Source organism: Myxine glutinosa, chromosome 3, assembly GCF_964187855.1.
Source record: "Myxine glutinosa chromosome 3, kmMyxGlut1.1, whole genome shotgun sequence".
NCBI lineage: Eukaryota > Metazoa > Chordata > Myxini > Myxiniformes > Myxinidae > Myxine > Myxine glutinosa.
The window spans coordinates 13117237-13140065 of NC_136263.1; the positions used below are offsets into that span (position 1 = coordinate 13117237).

The 22829-nt window shown below is 34.8% G+C and overlaps 1 protein-coding gene across 1 annotated transcript in view; it reads left to right on the top strand.

The window, feature by feature from the left end:
* The window catches only part of LOC137423806 (dedicator of cytokinesis protein 1), a 968048-nt gene that overhangs the window by 712895 nt on the left and 232324 nt on the right, over positions 1 to 22829 (top strand). Inside the window, exon 41 of the mRNA XM_078773719.1 lies at positions 22128 to 22269. Coding sequence (XP_078629845.1) covers positions 22128 to 22269 — 142 coding nt within the window. The remainder of the gene's footprint in view (positions 1 to 22127; positions 22270 to 22829) is intronic.

The window sequence follows — 22829 nt, forward strand, 5'->3', positions numbered from 1 at the left end:
CCTCTCGGATCTGGTATTTCTCACACTCATTATGTTTACCATTTATATACCAAGGTTGATTACACCTCCACTCTTTATCCATTTATATATAACCAAAAGGTACACACATAACACCACCATCTAAAATATATCGTTTATCATCATATGCCCCCAGTGCTAGTTTATTTATCTCTTCTGAATATAATTCATGCCTATAACTCCTAATCCCTTTTACCTTTCTATACTGTTCCTCCCCACTCATCAAACATTGATAATAATGACCAAAATTGATACTTTCTTTAATTACATTTTTCTTAATCCCTTTGAGCTTCTGATCACACTTCTCCACATTCCCAACTCTATATTTATACGCATAGGCCTTTGCTCTCAATGCTATGAACTCACTCAGAATATTTCCACCAAGCTCATCCTTGAACATTCCAATCACCTTTTTATTTTGATTCGAGAACAATTCACTCTTTTGATCATAGTTGCTTGTATCATAAATTACAGAATCAGCTTTCATATCATCATAGACGTCATCTGTCTTGATACTCAGAATGAAGCTGTCCGTATCCATATACATCAACATGACGTTATCATCATACTTTGTTTTCAAATTCTCATAATAATATTCATACATCAGTAGTTTTGATAGATCGAGAACAGTAGTACCAATATAAATCGGTTTATCCATCTCAATTTCTTCTTTCATCATATGAACAGCACAAAAGTTTTCTGTAAAGATTTCAACACGCTCAAAGCTCGGTCTGTTGATTAGTTTGGAAGTTTGTTCCCAGGAAGTTGTCAACTTGATATTTTGTCTCTTTCTAACATTTTCCATAGTCTTCCCAAACACTGCGTTATTCATCAACTTATAAAAATCTTTCTCAAAGTCAGTCTTTCCAAGCGTTCTCTTTCGAGTGTTAAAATCAATATATTTCATTAACCAATAACTCTGTTTGAATTTCAGGACCCGATGAACTTTCTCAACAATTAGACCATGTTTCACAAATTGTAAAAGATTTCTCTGATGTAGTACATAGTTCTTCTTATCAAAGAATGTTGTTAAAAGTTTTTCTGTTCTTGATTCCTTATCAAATGATTTCTGATATTCACTCAACCACTCTGGGTTTGTTAATTCTTTCTCACACCCGAAAGGAAGATCTTTATGTTTCTCAAAGAGTTCTTTTGGATACTTTAGATCAACCTCCAGGAAATACCCTTCTTTCCTTTCATCCAACTCTTTTTGTGTTGAACTCAAAATCTTTTCTAGAACACCCTCATGATCACTCTCCCATTTCAATCCTCCATAAGGTTGTGCTTGGGACATTGCCCACCCATAGAGGTTGTTGGCGTCATAATACATGAGATAGGAACTATCTTTCTTTGGATCATAATCTGGAAGATATTTGTTATTTGCTTTTGAATATCTTGATGAGCAGACTTGTGAAATTCCCCCTCTCTTTGCTCTCTCTATCATCAGGAGCATATCAACATCAGTTATCAAATCCAAATCTTGTTTAGTCATTTTTAGCATAGCACTCCAAGCAAGACCCGGTGCTGTGAAATAATGAGCAGGGTCCAAGCCATATCCAGAAAGACACACAGATCTAAATGCTTCGAATACATCTGCTAGAAGAAGGACATCAGTCTTGAGATAGAGATCATGATAATCACCCATATTATTGATATTATATTTTTTCCAAACATTTTGAGCATGTACATAATCATCATCTGAAACATTGCTATTATTTAGAATATTATAAAAATCTTCTTTTGAAGGAAGTTTCTTTTCACCAAATCTTTTAAATGAATCCATATAGTCGTACGGGTAAATTCCCTTTTGTGTTAGGAGTTCCGTATCCTCATAATTACTCTCCAAACATGGAAATTTTTTCAAATTTTTAACTAGGTTAGCAAGAGGACTAGCCATGAATTTATATGTATCCAAGAATCGAATTCTTGTAGTTGGTCTTGTTGGAATGATTTTTGCAAAGGAGATGTATTTTTGATCTGTACTTGGAATAGCACTGATACTCCCAGGAGTCTTTGACAACTCTTTAATAAACAAGTGTGTATCATAATGAGCGTTGTTATGAAGAAAGACAGGAATGAACGAGGGGAGTTTATAATTAATATTACAACTTTGATGAGCCGGACCTCTATATTTACCAGTGAGATGCCAATGATCTCTAACCTTTAGGCTTTCACCAATTTTCTCCTCACAAATATGACAGACATTGTTTTTTCTAAATTCTCTTTTTTCTTTACTTGTTAAGGACATTGGTTTATTGGTTTCTCTCATTATCGTGGTTAATCGAACACAGTCTTTTTCTAGTCGTTTCACAAACTCCTCTGGGGCATTTGAGCCTCTATACTCCTCTAACTTGTAATATTCATCACCAACGGATGATTTGATATAATAACAAAATCCGCAAGGAGTATGTTTTTGATACTTATTTGTGTATGATTCTTTTGGATCTGGAGCCGCTGTTGCTATTTTCTCCAAGATACTCTCAAAATCAGCATATATCACAAAAGGATGTTTAATTGTTTTATTTTGATCTTTGAATGAAATTTTAGAACCAGGCTTTGGAAGTGTAATGACTGTTGCTTTCTCATTTGAACAATATTGTTTATGAGTATCCAATCTCTCCTGTGAATGAAATGTATTCAAACACCGACGACATGGATAAACTTTACATTTTCTAGAATAGACTTGTGATTTAATTAATCTTGAAAAGTTCTTGATATAAGCATAATGTTCAATTTCACCAGATCGGAAATACAAGAGATCAACATGTTTTTCTTTCTCATCATCTGAGATTTGTAAAATCTGCACTTTATTCTTTTCAGTCAACCCATAGACATTTATAGAAATATTATTTAACTTTCCAAACTTTGGAATATTATTAAGAGTCATCGGAAATTTCAAATTTTTCATATTCAATTCATTTTCATATTTCATATAATTGCTTACTCTTTCAGCATGTTCTTTTGCTGGATGTAGATATGCCAGTACAGACCACAAGAAACACTTGTTATCAGTATTCTGAATATTTACTATAGCATTTTTATCTTTGATGATTTTAGGAAGTTGAATATATGATCTTGCTTGTAGTGGATCAGATTTAAAAATGTGAACATCAACAAACAGAACCTTTTCAACAGTGAGACCGCTTCCGACAATAAGATCATCAATATTATATTCACTATATTTAAGCTCATTAAAGACCTGTTCTTTATTTCTATTATAATCATTTTTATTAAGTACCATGTAAGTTGTTGTATGTAGGTAAAAGTTAAATGGTGGATCTTCCTTTTTACGAAGAACCAATTTAGTCCCCAAATAATATTTACAACTTCCCATTTCAGATATAGTCTTATCAATCTGATCATCTATTCCTTACTTTGTAAGATCAAGAGCAGCTCCCAGAGAACGGGGGACTGGATCTTTGAAACGGAACAATCTAATTTTAATATTTCCTTTGAAAGCACCATCTAAATTTTCAATCTCATAATATGGAACTTGGTGTTTCTTTGTCTTCTCATGACGCTTCCAATCCTTCTTGAGGATGTAGTGTTGACAGCGCTCACAATAGACCTTTGGAAGAACCTTTGGTTTGAGATTCTTCAAATGTTTTTGAGTATCTAAGTGTTGATCATACCCACTTCTCAGAACCCATGTCTTACAAATCTTACAATACTTATTATCTTTACTCTTTAAATGTTTTTGTGTTCTATAATGTTTTTTGATATGTTTGTAGTTCTGCTCACAACTCTCACAGTAAGTAGAATTCGTCATATTTATATAGTAAAAAACTTCACTATTTACTAGTTATCTTTTACTTAAAATAAAACATGAAAAAATTGAAAACAAGAGTCAGGAAACTCAATTAAATTTGGGGCAACTTATTCATATGATTCTTGGTTAGGATGTGATATCTATAACTAGTCTTCTTCATATCCTTATCACAAAGATCACAATGTTTCATCTCTTCTTCTTTATAACCGTTAAGAACATTATCTAAATGGTGCTTTGTTTGTTTATGTTTCCTTTTATCAAGTACTCTAATTAGCTTATTACAAGGTTCACATCTTATCATATTTTTACTCTTATCAGATGTATTGATAGCATGTTTAATGGTCCTGATATGAATATCATATCGATTGTACTGTTTATCACAGGCGGAACAATAACCAGATTTCATGTTATTTATATAGTGAGAAACTTCATATTTCTTCATCACTAAACTCTATATAGTAATCGGAATCATCAATAAAACTACTCTCATAACTATCATTTGAGCACAAACTATTAGCATCATAACTATCATCTGAGTTCAATGAAATACTATCATCACTATCGTCCGAGTTCAATGAAATAGTAAAATCTTCACTGCTGTAATGACTCATATTTAATTAGCAGAAAAAACCTTTCCATCTATACCAATATACTTTCTTTCATTAACGGATTCAATCTCTACATTTTTAATATCAAAAGTTATCTTTAAATAATCTCTAACTATCATAGAACGAAATGACATTTCACCAGAAATATTAACATCATTCATTTTACTTAGATCTACACCCTTTGGATTATTAAAGTAAATACAAATTTCTCCACGAGTATTGTTGATGGTCTTATCATTCTTTTTCAAAGTATCGTGGTCAATCACTTTTTCAAGCTTTGAATAAATTGCCAGGAGTAGAGGAGAAACTTTTGTTAGATTTACTTTAATGGATGTCTTTCCAGGTATAGTTAGAGCTCTTCCTTTAAATGAAATAGAGGGGCTCATGTTATTTTCCATAACTGGTTTTACCCAAAAATTTCCATATTTATCTTTGTTCAATTTAACATCTTTGACATATTTTTCTATATCTTTCACCGAAGTAGAGATTGATTGAAATTTGTCTTTTGTGCTTTGAAACATTGTATTTATTAATGAATAAACTTGCGTTTAGTTTAAGTAAAAATTTACCATATAAATATGATAAGTTCTGAAGGATATTTAGAATTTCCAGACTCTCCATATGATAAATTAGAGAATTGTCTGGCTTGTGATAGAATAGGGCTTAATAATGAGGGTTCATATAAACAATGTATTTTCTGTGATTTAATTTTAATTAATGATAATAAATATATATATATATATATAACTCTTTTAAATTAGAACCAAAAATGAATTACTTTACAAGATTAATAAGAGAGATGAATGTTAAGTATTGTGATGATAATACACCATTTCTTTCAAGGGAAGAGACTATTTGTATTGAGGAAATGTATAAGGGTTTAATGATATTTATTATTCAAAATAATTTTAATGGAAATGTTAATACAAGATACTATATAAATAAAATAATGAATTATTTTGAAATTAAACCCGAACTCAGGATAAAATATAGAGTTTCTAAAATAGCTCAAAAAAAGTTAGATGACTTGTTTTCCAAATATATAAATGAATGATTTTTTACCCGTTTGGGAAAATAAGATAAAATTTAATAACCATAAAAACATTCCAAATTCATTGAGATGTCTAATAGTTGGTTCAAGCGGATGTGGAAAAACCTGTTTACTTTTAAAGATGCTCCTTGGTCCAAATTTTTTAGATTATGATAATTTAATATTTTTTACAAAGTCTAGTTTTCAACCCGAGTATCAACTACTCTCACAGGGTTTTAATGCAGGTCTTAAAAAGGAAGACATTATCGGTTTATTTAAACTTCAAAACAAACTAAATGATTATAATATTGAAGATATAATACAATTATTTTGTGATACACAGAAATCAAAATCGAAACCAAAACCCATAACTTGTATTCTCAGTGATAATACGGATGATATACCTTCACCTCAAGATTTAGATAAATCAAAAAAGAACCTCGTCATCTTTGATGATTGTGTTAATGAGAGAAACCAAACAGTAATGGATAGCTACTATACAAGAGGGAGACATTCTTCTTGTAATTGTATTTATCTTAGTCAGTCATATTTTCAACTCCCTCGATGCTCAATAAGAAAGAATGCTAATACTTTTATTTTATTTAAGTTAAATTCAATAGATGTAAATAATTTTTGGAGAGATAATTGCTCTACGTTATGTAGTAAAAAAGAATTTGAAAATTATATGAAACACACGATTGGAAAATATAAATATATTGTTGTGAAACAAGATGAGATATTAAAGGATGTATTTTTATTTTAAACATAATTACATATATAAATGACAACAATTATTATTAATCTTGTGGGTAAATCTGCTTCAGGAAAGAACTTTCATAAATCTAAACTCTTGAATAGTAAAAATGAAAAGATTGTAAGTTTTTTTTTTTAAACACCCTATGATTCGTTTTGTGAGTACTACAACCAGAGCAAAGCGACCTGGAGAAGTAGAAGGGAAAGATTATTACTACATTTCAATGGAGGAACATATGCGATTGAGGAACGAAGGTCAAATATTTGAGGAGGTCTCTCTTGGTTCTACAAAATATTCACATTGTAAGAGTGAGTTAAATAAAGTAAAATCTAATGGTCTTGGGATTTTAGAAACTAATCCTGAAGGAATGAGACAAATTATTAAACAATTGTGTGGTGATGGAGTTAAGATTTTATCATTCGGTTTTGATATCGATGAGGAGACTCAACGCAAACGTATGAAAAGCAGAGATACAAGTATTAGTGAAGAAGAAATAACAACTCGTATTAATACCAATAAAGAATTTGATGAAATATTTAAAGAAAAGGATTTATTTCAACACATTTACTATAATGACAAAGAAAAGGAAAATTTTCCCATTGACCTTTACAATTCATTAAATGATATTTTTCAATAAATAAATACAGAAAATGAATACCGAAGAAAGAGCAAGAAAGTTTAAAGAACATCAAGAGTTGGTTTCAAAAGTTGTAAAGCAACAGGAAGAGATAAAGAAGAAACGGAGACAGAAACTAACTGGTGAAGAAGCCTTTGAAAGAAAACAAGAGAAATTTTTTAAACCGCTTTTAAAAACTCAACACCCTACAGTTCCCACGGTAGAATTTACTCCAAAAAAACTTCAAATGCTCAAAGATTTTAGTCAGATAACAAAACAAGAACTTGGAAAATTAGAATATAATGATGAAGAATTATTTCAGAAACTTGAGGAGGTAAATCAACCCCCTAATTATGTAGTGGAAGCTCTTCAAAACAATGAATATTCGGTGGGTTCAAAAACCAGAGCAGGTCTCATTCCAACAGAAGAACCAGCAGTGTTTCATCTTGTGGAAGAAAAGGTATTGATATTTAATGACGAATTGATGTTCTTGAGTTCTACTCAACCAAATGTTAAATTAACTCCAAGATTAATGTTTCTTCTAACAAACCCCGGATTCAGCGGTTCAAAATATTTTGAGGAACCACTTGATATGGAAAGAGAGGAAGATAGGGTATATATTGAGTTGCTAAATGCACTTGATTATGGAGTTTCTGTTGCTGGTAAAAGTAAGAAGAATGAGAAGGAGAAACATATTATTGATGCTTTAAGTAAGCTTGGTTCAGGTGTTAGTTTTCTTCCAAATGACCCATCACAATTAGTTAATAGGCTATTATTGTTGTTAGGTAGTAAGAAGGCTGGAAACAACAATTGTTTTAATGAATCCTCAGCCATTTTAGATCAGTTGATGAATATGAAAATAATTAATAAATGTCAATACAAAGATATTTTATTAGATATTAAATAAGATGAGAAGCACAATTCTTAGTTTTAATTTCACAACGAGCGATTACACAGCTTCATTCCCTTACCCACTACAACTTGACCCCCTTACCTCATATGAGGCATCTTTATTGTCGATGGAAACTTATAATACCTTGTTTAATATCACAGAGAAAAACAACAAGTTTAGTTATAATCCAGGAAGTGGATATAAAACTATAACCGTTTCACCTGGAGCTTACGAGATTTCTCAAATATCTTCAGAAGTCTCTCGCCTTATGAAAGAAAAAGGTGATGAACCAAAAAATATTGTAATAGATATTCAAAAACACACTTCAAAATCAACTATTAAACTTAAAAATAATTATAAAGTTGATTTCACGATTGAAAATTCGTTTAGAGAGCTATTGGGTTTCTCTTCAAAAAAGATTGAAAATAACGGGACGTTTTACAGTGATAATGTTATCCAAATATCCTCCGGTATAAATTCAGTATTAATTCATTGTGATTTGATTGATGGTGCTTATAACGATGGAATAAGAACAAATACAATATTTTCATTCAGTGCATACTCAACCCCGATTGGTTATAAATTTAATATGGAACCAAAAAATCTTGTCTATTTACCTGTGTCAGGAAAAACCATATACAGAGTAAATTTTAGGATAACCGACCAAGATAATCGTATGATATCCTTTAATGATGAAATTATATCCATCAGAATTCACCTACGTGAAGTTTTTCAATAAATAAATAATGGTTATTGTGAGAAAACACGAGTTGGGAAAATATAAAATAATTACAGGGGAGGGCATGTACCTTTCACCATACTATACAAGGTATGTGGGTAGAGGATACTATAAACCTAAGAGACAACGAGGTGTAGGTCATCAATTTCGAAATAAAGGAGATGGGATAATTGATACTCTAATGGGTATTGGTTCAACCATCCTTAAACATAAAGACCTAATTGGTTCAACTGCTTCTGCCGTGGGCTCCGTTGCGGGTGCTATAAAGAGTATAAAAGATGCTCAAAAGGAGTCTCATAAATTACAAGCAATCAAAGAAATAAAAAAGGGTAAAACTCAACTATCTTCACAAGAACGACAAAAAATCATTAAAATACTTGGGTCAGGGTTTCAACGATTTTAATACTATACTAGGGCATGCCCGTACTATATATATAGGACGTGCCCGTAAGTGCGTGATGTTACCGTACAATGAATGTATCGTCCCGACGCCGCAGCTCGGATGGCGCTGCAGTTAATCGGGCCCCCAAATTCCTCATCGACGATAACTAAACAATATATTATATGAATCGCACCGTACATACCTCCTTCTAGATCTTGTTCTTGTCTTGATATACTCACTCAGGCTCACTCTATCACGACTGAGTCCTCCCAGCTCCTCCAAATGGCGCCCGCTAGCCGCTACGTAAGTCCGGAAGTGACGTCCTCATTTGACTGTCCGGAAGGTCGCAAATCGCAGTTACGATGAATCGCAAATTAGTTTTAATTAGTTTTAAAACATAGTTTAACGGCAACATAGTTTGCCGACGGGAAATAAATGAATACGCTCTCAAATGTGCCATCCGAGGCAGAGTCTGTTCGCCACGTTCGGCACACGTGATAGCTCGCTGCTCTCTGATTGGTTGAATCGTTTTTTGGACATAGCTCGGTAACTACTTCTGCGATTAATTTAAAACCTTGAAAAGGCACATCCTCGGGTCCCCAGCAATATACCTGGCAAGTTTCAAGTATATCGGACCGGTAGTTGTCGAGAAACAGCGGTCACAGACAAACATACAAACAAACATACACACAGAGATTAGTGGAATTATAGATAGATAAATACAAGTATGGAAGCGATTGATAGTATCTATGATTTGGATGATACAATTATCATTTCAAACTCCATGAAAAAGGAAGACTATTTTAAGGTAAATGCTATAACAGGAACAGACTGGAATTCAAACGGAACAAAAAGTTTTGAAATAAATAATCAACAAACTTACTTGAATATAGCTGATAGTTTCTTGCTGTGTAAATTTAAATTCACTAAGGCTGCGAATAATACTAATGCTACACTCGTAAATGATTTCTTCTGGAAAATGTTTGATAGTGTTCGCCTGTATATTGGAACACAAGAGGTTGAAGCGGTTGATTATGTCTCTGCTACATCTGAAATGATGAAATTTACACTATATTCGTTTGGTGATAGAATGGGTAAGGGAGCTGTTGAAGGTTTTATTCCTGATATGTCAACGGGAACAAATGCTGACCCCAGTTATAGTCAAAGGAAGTCAATGTATAATGATGAAACAAAAGCAGAGAATAGTTTTACCGTAGCAGTACCTCTGAAAGGTATATTTGGATTTTGTGATTATGATAAAGTTTTGTATGGGCTTAAAATTAGATTTCAACTACAAAGGAATGATAATATAAATAGGTTGCTTTTTGGGGTTGAAAATGCTTTTGGAGACAACAATAAATTTGTTATTAATGATTTGTGTTGGTATATTAGTGAATATACTCCTAATCTTAAAACGGAAGAGATGTTAAATAGAAGACTTAACTCAAAGAAACCACTAAATGTATCATACCTTAAAAGAAGATGTCAACACGTTAAACTGGAACACACTACCTACACTTGGAATTTAGGTGTTCTTCAAGGAAAGCCACGATACCTATGGCTCATTTTTAAGAAACCAGATGGAGATGAAGGTACTAATAAGAATAATGCGCTGAGTGATAATGCTAAGGTGAAACAACTTCGGGTTTCTCTTGATGGCACATTTTATCCGCGAGATAGATTGGAAATTGATTGGGGAAAAAATGATTATGCGGAAGCCTACAAGTCCTACCAAAAGGTGTGTGAAAGCAACGGTAATAATGATCCTATTTTGGATATGGTTGCGTTTCAAAAACTTTATACAATCTATGCAATTGACCTGAGTTCTCAAAAGGAAACTATAAAGTCTAATCGAGTGGATACTTCTCTATACATTGAAAGAGGGGAGAGTGAAGAGGTTAATGCATATTGTTTGCTTTTGGAGGAAACAGAATTACAGATTAATACAGATAATGGTGTTATGATTAATATCACATAGGTTTTTTCTCATAAATAAATGGTTGGGGTATATGTTAATCAAATCAATCTTAATAAATTAACATCTTGTATTCAAAATCAAAAGCCTTGTATTATTAATGTTAATACAATTCAAAGAAAAGGAGCTGTAAGAATTGATGTTTTACTCACACACACACACAAGTAAAAACACTAAATGATGTTGGATCACTTAAAATTAAAATGACGAAACCTATGTTAAAGAAATATTCAATAGACGAGTCAAGAGGAGGATTTCTGCCGTTTCTAATTCCTTTATTTGCTGGTTTAAGTGCGGCGGGAGCATTGACTGGTGGTATTTCAGCAGCGGTAAAAACTGCTAACGAAAGGAAGGTACAACTAAAAGCTCAAAAAGAATTGGAAAGACATAACAAGGAGTTGGAGAAACAAATTAGTGGAAGTGGTGTAATTGTAGATTTTGCTCAAAAACTTGAAAGTCTACCTGATAAAGCTAGATTGTTGGTTGGAGATATGCTTTCCTCTATCGCTCAAGCGGGTGTTAAACTAACTAAACGGGGTAATGGATTGTATCTTTCTCATAAATAAATGGATAAATGGTTTAAACAATTTGGAAAGAATACAACGTCAAATATAGAACTAGCTAAGTATTGTAAAACACTAAAAATTGATAATGTGGTTATTTGTATGAGAGATGAATTAATACATATAAATAAGAATACAAAGAATATTATTATGAATTTAGACACACAGAATGGTTCTCATTGGGTTTGTATTCATAATAGTCAGGATAAATATTATTTTGATAGTTATGGTATGCCACCACCTGTTGAAGTAATACAATTCTTACAGAATGGTGTTTATCAAACATTTCAAGTTCAAGAAATTAATTCTAAATGTTGTGGTCAATTATGTTTATATGTATTATTTCAACTCAACAATAATGAAAATTTTTATGATATCATTTTTAATCTAATATAAATGACTTATGTTGGAAAAGATGGTTCTATCTTTGGAAAATCCTCTCAGGATATTGATTTATCAAATTATTATACAAAGGCACAGGCTGAACGACAAAAATATAGTATAAGTAAAAATATTAATATGAAGAATACTTATAAATTAATCAATTATCCAAACCCTACAGATGCGAATGACTTAATTAGATTAAGTGATTTATTACAATATATATTTTTAAAGAAAACAGCACGTTTTGTTAAACAAGTAAAATTTACAACCACAACACCTGGTTATACTGACCATACACCTTTCCTCATTGAATTTAACTACCTGCTTACAATTGAATTTTATAAAGAAGGACATATAGTTAATATGCGAATTAATAAATGGGGGTACGATATGCCTGATTTAGGGTATAATTGGTCTTTTTCAATAAACATAGAAGACCTACATGATTTTAATCAGTCTCGTAAAGAAGAATATTATCCACTTGGTGAGGATAAGGATTTATGTGGAAGTACAATTAATAAACAACAAATACATGGTTTTAAGAAAAGAAAAATATATGATAGTATAGCGATGATTAGCATGACAAAGAAGGAAGGTCATGAGATAAGGATAGAAAGCCAAGGAATACAAACCAATTTGGTAGTGGGAAGATGGGGTGGTATTACCTGTCATAATATTAATCTCACATATATTTCTGATACATAAATGGCAGGAAGAAGACTACAAGAGAATTATAATTTTTGTATTCAAGGATACCTACAAGAAAAGGGTGCTCGGTATTACATACCTTATGATTTGGAGCATATACATGGGAATTTTGTCATAAAAAACTGGCCTTATACTGATATTGTTAAACCCACAAATAGAGACTTGTTTAAAGTATTAAATAAAAATGAACTTCTCAAAGTTATGAAATATAAAACTCTTTTAGAAATCGTCAACAAATCTTATTGGTATCCTATTATGAGAAAAATAATTATAGATACAAGAATATCTCAAAATCCAGATGAGTATATGTATAATATTCTTTGGGGCTCAAACTCAAGGGTAGCAAGGGATGAGGAAGGAGTTGAAGAAGAGAAGGAGAAAAGAGAGAAAAGAGAGAAGGAGGAGAGGGAACAAAGAGAGAGGGAGGAGAGGGAGATGGAAATCAGAGCGATTAAAAAAAGAGTGGATGTATTACAGCAAGAAGATCAATCTCAACTCACCGAAGAGGAAAATAAAGAAAGAATGAATGCTGTGAAAATATTGATATCAAAAATTGCTAAGATAAATGAGGAAGGAGTTAAAGAAGAGAAGGAGGAAAGAGAGAAAAAGGAGAAGGAGGAAAGGGAGAAAAAGGAGGAGGAGAGGGAGAAAAAGGAGAAGGAGGAGAGGGAGGAAAGGGAGCAAAGAGAGAGGGAGGAAAAATATAAAAAGATGGAAATCAGAGAGATTCGTAAAAGATTGAGTGTATTACAGCAAATAAATCAATCTCAACGCACCGAAGAGGAAATTAAAGAATTAACAACTCTTATGAAGATAATGGTTTCAAAAATAACAACGTCAATGTCTTCAATTTCAGGGAGGAGATTTAAACGAGAAAGTGGTGAAGAAGAAGAAGAAGAAGGAAAAGATTATGTGATTGATGATGTTGGTGTCATTGACTTTAGTTAGTTTTTATTTGTAAATAAATGGAGGAGAGAGTGAAGGCATTCCTTAGGATTCTTTATGTTTTAAAAATAAAGATTGAAATGTATATGTTGAAAACCAAAAAGGTTTTGATACTCTGTCGGAATTTTTCTGATAAATAAATATGAGTTATTGTCTCAAATGTAAAAAGAAAACAAAATATAAAAATATCTCTTATGTTAAAGCTAAAAATAATAGAGTTTATCAAAAAGGAATATGTCAAGTGTGTGGCTCTAAAAAGTGCCAATTCATCTCACCTAAAAGAGGAGGAGACATACAAAAGTTTCTGTCAGGAAGTAAATTTACAACAACTGGAATTCCAGGGGAATTACACCTTCCAGGGTATTCTTTCTGTGGTCCAGGAACAAACTTGGATAAAAGATTAGATGAGGCTGACAATCCTAAACTTTGGTCTAAACCTATAAATAGGGTTGATGAAGTGTGTATGAAGCATAATATTGCTTATGGGAATACCACTACATTGGATGAAAAACATGAAGCAGACAGAGAAATGTTATATAATTTGTCTTTGATACAAAATCCTACATTGAGAGAGAAAGTTGATCGGTTTATTGTTAAAAAAATGATAAGTGTCAAATTGAAACTTGGTCTTGGTTATTCACCCTCAAAAAACTATTAGACTCCAATGATATCATCAAGGCTGAGGAGCTTTTGGCTAATGAATTACACAAACCTATAATCACAAAGTTTAAAAGAAGGAAAGTTTATTCTAAATACACCGACCACATATGGTCCACTGATTTAATTGAATTGAATAATGACAGGGGATACAGGTATGCGTTAACCGTTATTGATTTGAGGAGTAGATTTGCCTGGGTTGTTCCGTTGAAAAACAAGAGAGGTAATACTTTAATGTTAGCCTTTAAGCTAATATTTGATAGGGATAAAAGGAAACCAAAGAAGTTATGGACTGATGAGGGAACAGAGTTCTATAACAAAATATTTATGAAATTTCTTAAGGGGGAGGATATTAAATTATACAGCACCTTTAATGAAGGAAAGGCAGTTGTTATTGAGCGTTTTAATCGTACTTTAAAAGAAAAATTATATAAAAAATTCACACAACTCGGTTCTCAACAATGGGTGTATTTAATCCAGAATATTGTTGATAATTACAATAATACAGTTCATTCATCAACAAAATCAAAACCATCAGAAACATTTACAAAATTAAAATATGAAATGGGGATTAATTTGAAAAAACCCAAGTTCAAAGTTGGTGATATGGTAAGAATATACAAATGGAAAAGCCATTTTGAAAAAGGTTATACACAAAAATGGACTCGTGAATTATTTTAAATCATTGATGTAATGGATACAGTCCCTTGGACTTACAAATTATATGATATGAATGGGGAAGAAATCTTGGGTTCATTTTACTCACAAGAATTACAAAAAACAAAACTGATAAGCCATTAAACAACAACCATCCATATATTAGTGATAAGATAATAGGGTTAGGGATTTTAAGGGCTACCGCCGCCTTTTTTATAAATAAATAAATGATAGAACCAAGTATTAACCAGACTAAAGGGTGGAGGTGTAATCAACCTTGGTATATAAATGGAAAACATAATGAGTGTGAGAAATACCAGATCCGAGAGGTTGAGAGGGTCAGAAGGTCCTCAAGACGGATAAACGTATTCATTTGTTAAGTGGGGTAATGGAGGGCGGGAAGAAAAATATATTAGAGTGGAGTGAGAACTTTGATGGTTATCAACCGGATAATAAATATTATAATTTTAAAATGGTATGTGGATCGGGAGGAGGACAGACCAGGTCCCTCCGTGAAACATATCATTTTATAAACGCACAGAGAAAGGTACTTCATGCAAAGTTTATCAATATCCTAGATGGGGATGAGTTCCATAAGAGAATGGAGTTGTTTAAAAAATTAGAAAATGAGCAAATATTCATAGGATCAATGAGGAATTTTGAATGTCGCGTGGTCCTTGGAGGTTAAGTAAGGACTCCCCCATTCACTTACATGTAAAAGGAGAAAGGGGTGTCGCGGTAATCAGGGGAAAAATGGGCAGTTTGGGAAAAAGTCCCATCTAAATACATGGGTGTCCTGGAAGCCCCATTATCTCCCTACTTACATGCCTTGAATTATTATGCGAATGAGCTCTCAAGTATAACAGCTTGGATTTGTGCAATGTAATTAATGTAATTACAAGACTGGAATATCAGCACTGCTTATTGATACATTAGTATAGGCCTCTAGGTATAGGCCATTAGTATAGGTATAGGGTAGGGGAATGGCCTCTAAAGGTGGTTTTATTGATACATTCATGGACATGTTTCCACATCCAGTGCATACTTGTGTATTTGATGAAAATGCTTAGGCAATCTAGGCCAAATTGTTTCAAATCCATTTATCAATTTCATACCAAAAAGTCTTAAAGCATACAAGCTGAATTTTTTTTTTAATCCAGGCATACACATAACCAGTGTTTATTAGACTTGCTGCTTGTACTGTACATGTAGGTCTTAAATTACTAAATTAGTTTGTATGTTTTCAAATTGTTATGGTTACTGCATATGAATTATGCACTAAAGGCACAGTTTTTCTGGAGTTTTTTTGATATGTGAATACATCTAACACAAAGTCTGTCATTCGTAAACTATTTCATGAACCCTGTGCGATGTCTTGATAAACTTGATTAAAATCAGAGAACACCGTATCTGGGCACTGATTTATGAATGTGATCAAATTATATAAATGTTTCACATTGACATCTTCATATCTACGTGTATCACTTGCTATTTGTACTTGCATAATGTACCATTATACATCTACAAGGAATCATTTTATGTGTAATAGTGGCCTAATAAGGATTTTCTGGGGTGGGGACAATATTTGATGAAAATGCACAAAAATTAGAAAAAAATGTTGAAAAGGCTAAAAAATCAATGCGGCCAGCAGAATCCCCAAGGGTCGGTGGTTGGGGGAGGGGAGGCAAGATGGCTCACTGGGTGGTATCTTCTCCCTTGCCCCCAACTTGTTAGACCATTGATGTGTAATATAACTACTTTTATGCATGTTTAAACCATAATTCACAATTTGTGGTTGATAAATTGCCATTTTGTCCATAACCATAACAGTCAGTCCGTAACAGTCACTCCGTAACGCTTTATTGATTTACAATTTTTCTCATGTTTTACATATATTTTTGACCAATTTTCAAGTGAAAGGTAGCATATCAAAGCTAAAGGAATACAGAAAGCAATGAGTATGTTTAAAAAATATGATGGCTGTTGGAAATTCACAGTTTGAGTGATTTACATATGTGACCAAAACTCATGTCCATTTTGCGTCACTCCGTAACGACAATTATGAAAATTCATATTTCATAAATATGATGAATCAAGGTTGGAAATTTAAGTGTTATAGAAAGTGAGTAGCAGTAGTTGTCATAATGTACCATTTGTTTGTTGATAAATATTAAAGTGTTTATAAAAAAAAATTGAAACATGAAAATGGCTTGTGTTTGTCACTCCGTAACACTTGGAACTGTCCTAATCACATGTGTCATTTTCCCATTCTATTGTGTATTCAACCAAACCTGGACAGACAGGATTGCTTAGAGTTGTGCACACTCACCTCTGAGCCATCTAGCCTGGATTTGAATCTCGGCCCAGCTATAAACTGTCATCCTGGTGTCTTGCAGGCCGGACCAGTGTGTGTGAATGTTAAACTGGGCGTCCCATCTTCGGGTATCAGTTGGCGGGCGTTAAAGATCTGCAGTGTCCTTCATGAAGAGTAGGCCTGGAATAACAGCCCTACCATGAAGAGTAGGCTAACCTGGTGAATAACTAAGCTCATGAAGAGTAGGCTAACGCTAACCCGAACTAACAGTCCAGCACTCAGAACAAATTCAAAATCTCTGTCCTAACCTACAGATGGTGTTGCATCAGCAGCACAGCCATGCCCTCAGACAATGATGATATTCGCTGTCATGTGTTGCATACGAATGAAGACGAAGAATAACCAACCTAATACACAACATACATTTATTTGTACTTTTTTTGCTAAACGCCCCATGAATCTCTACTTTTCTAATACATCAGGTGTAATCATTCCATCGGTAAAATTCCTTTGTCATCCTCACATTCCAGGATTCCCATCTATTGCTGTTAGTGCAAATAAAACAGCTAACCCCAATTTTGTTTTAGATACCAGCACACAATGGCCTACTTTTTAAAGGAGTACTGTGGCACAGGGCCGGCTTTACAATGGTTCCAATGGCGCCTCGGTGCCAGGCCTACAATCAGAAGGGGCCCATAATGACCAAGATAGATTTTTTTTAAGTGTAGGGAGAGCGGGGCACCTTGAACATAGGGGCACCTTGAGACCACAGACCTCAATTCCCTTAGTATAACTCCTTTCATATAGATGTCTCTAGTGTATGATCACCTCGTACCAAGTCGATAAACTACTGTAGTCATTATCACTTGCTTTTTGGGTTTGCAAGGTTACACTTATTTTTTCGATTTAAGACGGCCGAAGTATATTTCATAGGGTAAGTTCTTCTTTATCTAATACTATAGATGCAGCAGAAAACTTGGGTCTGTCAATTTAAACTGACAGTGTAAGAAGTCAAGCTAATTATAAAGTCATTAATTCTTGATCGTCTCTGGACATATAAACTGGGCATCCATTTTTTATAATGGTGTTGCATGGGGCACCTTGAACATGGAAAGGTGGGGCAGGTCGAACCATGGTTCAAAGTGCCCCACCAAATTTTATATATACAGTAATACCCCGGCCTACGTCATTAATTGGTTCCATAAGCCGTGACGTAACTCGGTTTTTGACGTAAACCGGGCGTAATGCCTTTTAGCTCTTTCACGAGCCTCGATCTTGTATACAACAAAAAAAAAATGCCTTAAAAAAAGCCTTAAAATGAAGACAAACACCGTAAAACTAGAGTAAATAACTCGCGAAAGTATATAACTATCGCTAAACCTTAAACAACACTACAAACACATTTTAGTCATATTTTTTAATGAGTAATGAACACAATTAATAAATGAATTTGTAAAGAATAATAAATAAAATTAATAAGATTATGTTATTCACCTTAAACATGGCATCTCTTCTGAACACAAACACACATTTTAGTAGTCTTATCCGGCGGCGCTTTTTCAGTGACGTATGCGAGAATACGTTCCCTCTCATGAATGATGGTCGATACCGTCGACCGTGGCAGCCCTAAGGCATAGACCTTATCGCGAATCGGTAAATATCAACAGAGGGTGCTCCACCGCAAAGCATGATGGGATCAAAAAGGGGGCAAAGGTAAACACGAACCCAGAAGAGGAAGCGTCTGTCTACGATTGACGCTGTATTTACGGAAAGGAAGATGGCTAATGTGAAAGAAATTCAGCGTTTTTTGGCATTAAAATCCAGCGATTTAAAGAAATATTTGAGGGAAAGGGGGGTTCACATTGGAGAAGAGAAACAACCTGCTTATGCAAGAACAGTTCCTGAATGTTGAAACCTCGATCGGCCATACAAATATCGCCGGGCTGGAACTTGTCTGCAATTTTCGTCATCTTTACAATTTTTTTGTCCAATGTGTTTCCTCCTGTAGGTTTGGAAATGTATGAAATTGTTCCACTAGGTGTAATACCAACAAGGCACTTGAGAGTAGGTCTTGACTTATATTGGCTGTTCACTTGCGAACAAAACTTGGGAGACTGTGCTTTGTCCTAATCCAAAGCGAAATGCGAGGTCCTCGTCGCGAAGATTAAGCCGAAGCTTCATGAGTGTCATGAGTAGTTGATCCTCTAAAGATTGAGATCGCTTAACTCCGAGTTTTGTAGTATATTGTTTATTTGCCAGGTCTTGTCTTCCATTGATAATTTCCCCTTATAATAATGAAGGTTCTGTGCATGAGGGGATACTTCTGCTAATAACCACTTAAACAGGTCATAACTAGGTAAACCTGTATAAAGTTTCACAAGTTCATCACAGTTTGCTATGTCCGAAACAGTAAGCTTCTTGTTACATACTGCAATGGCGACTTTCAGTTTTGCGACGGTGTCCTTGGCTTGCAAATACTGGCTCATGAGCTGATCACAGTTCACAGTTAATTTGTCACAGTAAAAAAGTCCTAAAAGTAGTTTAAAGTGGTAAGGATCACGTAGTGTGTCAATGGAAACAAGCAGTCTGTCAAAGTGACAGCGACCGCCGGCAGCGCTATTGCCCCATTCCGATCCCATGACGCATTGCAGTTCCGATTCGCGATAAGGTCTATGCACTATCACCGACACTTTTTCACCTTTTTCATACCTTTTAATCAGATTTAACTTATCTTCCATCCTAACCACATTACGCTTGGAAACACTAGCACTATCCTTCTTAGGACCCATGGCTAACACAGATACAGTAAAGGAATACTGTACGTCGCCTCTGTTTTGAATGAGAACCAGCAGTTGTGCGTACGTACAGTATACTGTACGTACATTTTAATATATTTTTAATGTGCTTTTTATTGTATTTTAAATTGTTTTTTAGCTTCTTTTATTGTTAATTTATGTACTATTTTATTTATTTTAAATATATTTTTAAGGAATTTTTTTTTTTCACGTCCGTAGGAGTGACGTAAAGTCGCACATAATGACGTTCGCTGAACTGAAATTTACTCTAGAAGAGTGGCGTAAAGTCGGATTTGACGTAGGTCGTAATGGCGTAAAACGGGGTATGACTATATATATTTCTTACCATCTTTGTAAGAGGCGACCAAGGGTTGGCGTCAGGAAGGGCATCCGGCCATAAAAACATTGCCTCAAACAGGGAACCATGATTGTCATGGGGTCCGCAAGGCTAACCCCCGCTCTAGCGGGGAAAATGGCCTTAAAACGATCATTCATTCATTCATTCATTTATATTTCTTACCATGAAGAGTTTTTTTTTTTTTGCAATAGTTCCCTAAATGGGGGCCCACAAATGTTTGGCGCCTGTCCTCCAAAATGTTAATCCGGCCATGCTATGGCATCTACCGTAAACACCATGAATGCAGATGGGACAGCCGGATTTACATCTGTTCGATGGTCTTACCCCACTGTTGCTTGATGTTTTGGCAGCAATGAAGGGCAGTATTAGACGAACCCCTCAACCAGAAACTCGGCAACATGCTTTGTTGAGCAGTCCGTGTGCAATGATGCTATCAGTGGAATGATGGCTGACTGCCTCCAAGCCAGAAATCCTGGTGACACAGGATGTTTTGGGTCTACCTGTCATATCACTTAGTTATATGGCTTTTGGCCAAAAAGGGTAAAGGTTCGTAAAGTCTCTTGTTCATAGCATAATCAAAATGCACTTGGTGGCTTATAAATCAGAGCACATTTGAACAAAGCAATTACTTACTTCATTTAATTACTTGATTTAATTAATTAATAGGTAATGAATTACTAATTATTTTTAATTAATGAATTATTAATTTAATTACTTACATTACTTCATTGTAATAAGCCTGGTGTTGGCTTAACGATTAAGGTGTGTGGTTTAATATCATACGGTCGAGAGTTTGAGCCCCTGTCGTGCCGTTAAGTAACACCAGGTGGGTTGACTCAGCCTGCCATCCTTCTGAGGTCGGAAAAATGAGTACCAGTTTACTGGTAACAGGGGGAACAGGTGCTCACAGCTGCTCACAGCTGCTCTCCCAGCAATGATGCAACCAGCAGCCTCAAGTTGCATGTGAAATGATGATTTCTTTATTGGAAAGGACTTTGTACAGATGAACCTGGACAAGACGTGCTCTGAAGGATACAGTGCCCCCGCGCCACCCCTTATCGGTATTGTACCAGAAAATCCGTTTTTTGTCTGATATCGTTGACACTTCAAGGGCTTTGAACCCAGAACGAGACCGTTAACATGTAAGCATGTTACCAACTGAGGCACCCTACTGTATTCTCCCACCGATTTACTCTGGAAGATTCATCTCTTGTGACATCGTACTGAAGCAAGTCAAAAATACACAATGGGATATTTGAAGTACACATGGTTGCAGCTGCACGATTCTCTCCAAAAGACAGCATTCTGTACGATGCGACACCCTGTGGGTGGTCCATCTTTGATTTTTCTCAGTTTTGATTCTGCCAATAATACAGCTCTGAAGTGAGAACACTGCCAACTGATCAAGTACGGTATATACAACAACAACAACAACAACAACAACAACAACAGGCATTTTAAGGCCATTATCCCTGCAAAAGCGGGGGTTAGCCTTGCGGTCCCCATGACAATGTTCTCCAAATTGTCATGGTTCTCTTTTTGAGGCAATGTTTTTATGGCCGGATGCCCTTCCTGATGCCAACCCTTTCAGTCGCCTCTTACGACACGCAGGGATACGACACGCAGGGATACGGTGTACCTATTCTAAACCGGGGTACACACCGGTGCTTATACCTATTTCTACACCCTAGTTAAAATAATATTTGGCAATTGTGTCAAATAAAAGATTAATGCAATACCCTATATCATGTGGGACAAGGACATTGGAAGATGAAATTGTACTTCTTCGGGAATTTCATGTACATTAGCAGACGATCGATACATAAACACATGGTATTTGGGATTGGAACCGGTGGTTTGCAACCTGATGAATCGAGTGTTGCGATGGGAATGTCAGGTAGGCCCAACAGGTATTCTGTTGCATTCTGGAACAAAATTCCATTGATTGTTGTTTCTCAATCAGAACAAAGTGTTCATCCACCGGGGTCGAGTGTACGAGCGACGGGAAGAGCTTGAGGAACGCCTCTCTGCGATCTTCCCCCATGCCGAGAATATGAAGAGCAGTGGTGATCCTGGTGAAGAGATCCGCAACTCTCCTGGAAAACGTATCTTTCTAAGAGGCGGTGTATGTTGGGGGGGGGGGGCGAGGAGGACGGGGGGGGGGGGAGGGGAGGTGGAGAGGATGTAAGGTTCTGGGGTGTAGACAGAGTTTAAATTGGTTATAATATCTATGTTTAAGGGGTGGCCTACACTGTGCATACACAATGCGCATTTCAATTGCCTTTGCACCATTTTCCATGCACCATGAGCCTCATGCAGAGCCTGACAATCATATGTTGAGATATTACGATGTCATGGGCTGTGAACAGAACGCCTCATATTTATAACAACTGAACTTACATTCTGTGACAGTCAATTACTGGGCTTTTTATTGTTGAAAGGTAAAGGAGTTGATGCTTCGTTTCCATTTCCATAATAGGTATTGATATATATATATATACATACACACAGTGCATTCAGAAAGTATTCAGACCCCTTCACTTTTTTCACATGTTGTTATGTTGCAGCCTTATGCTGAAATCGTTTAAATTCATTTTTTCCCTCATCAATCTACACCCAATACCCCATAATGACAAAAAGAAAACAGGATTTTAGAAAGTTTTGC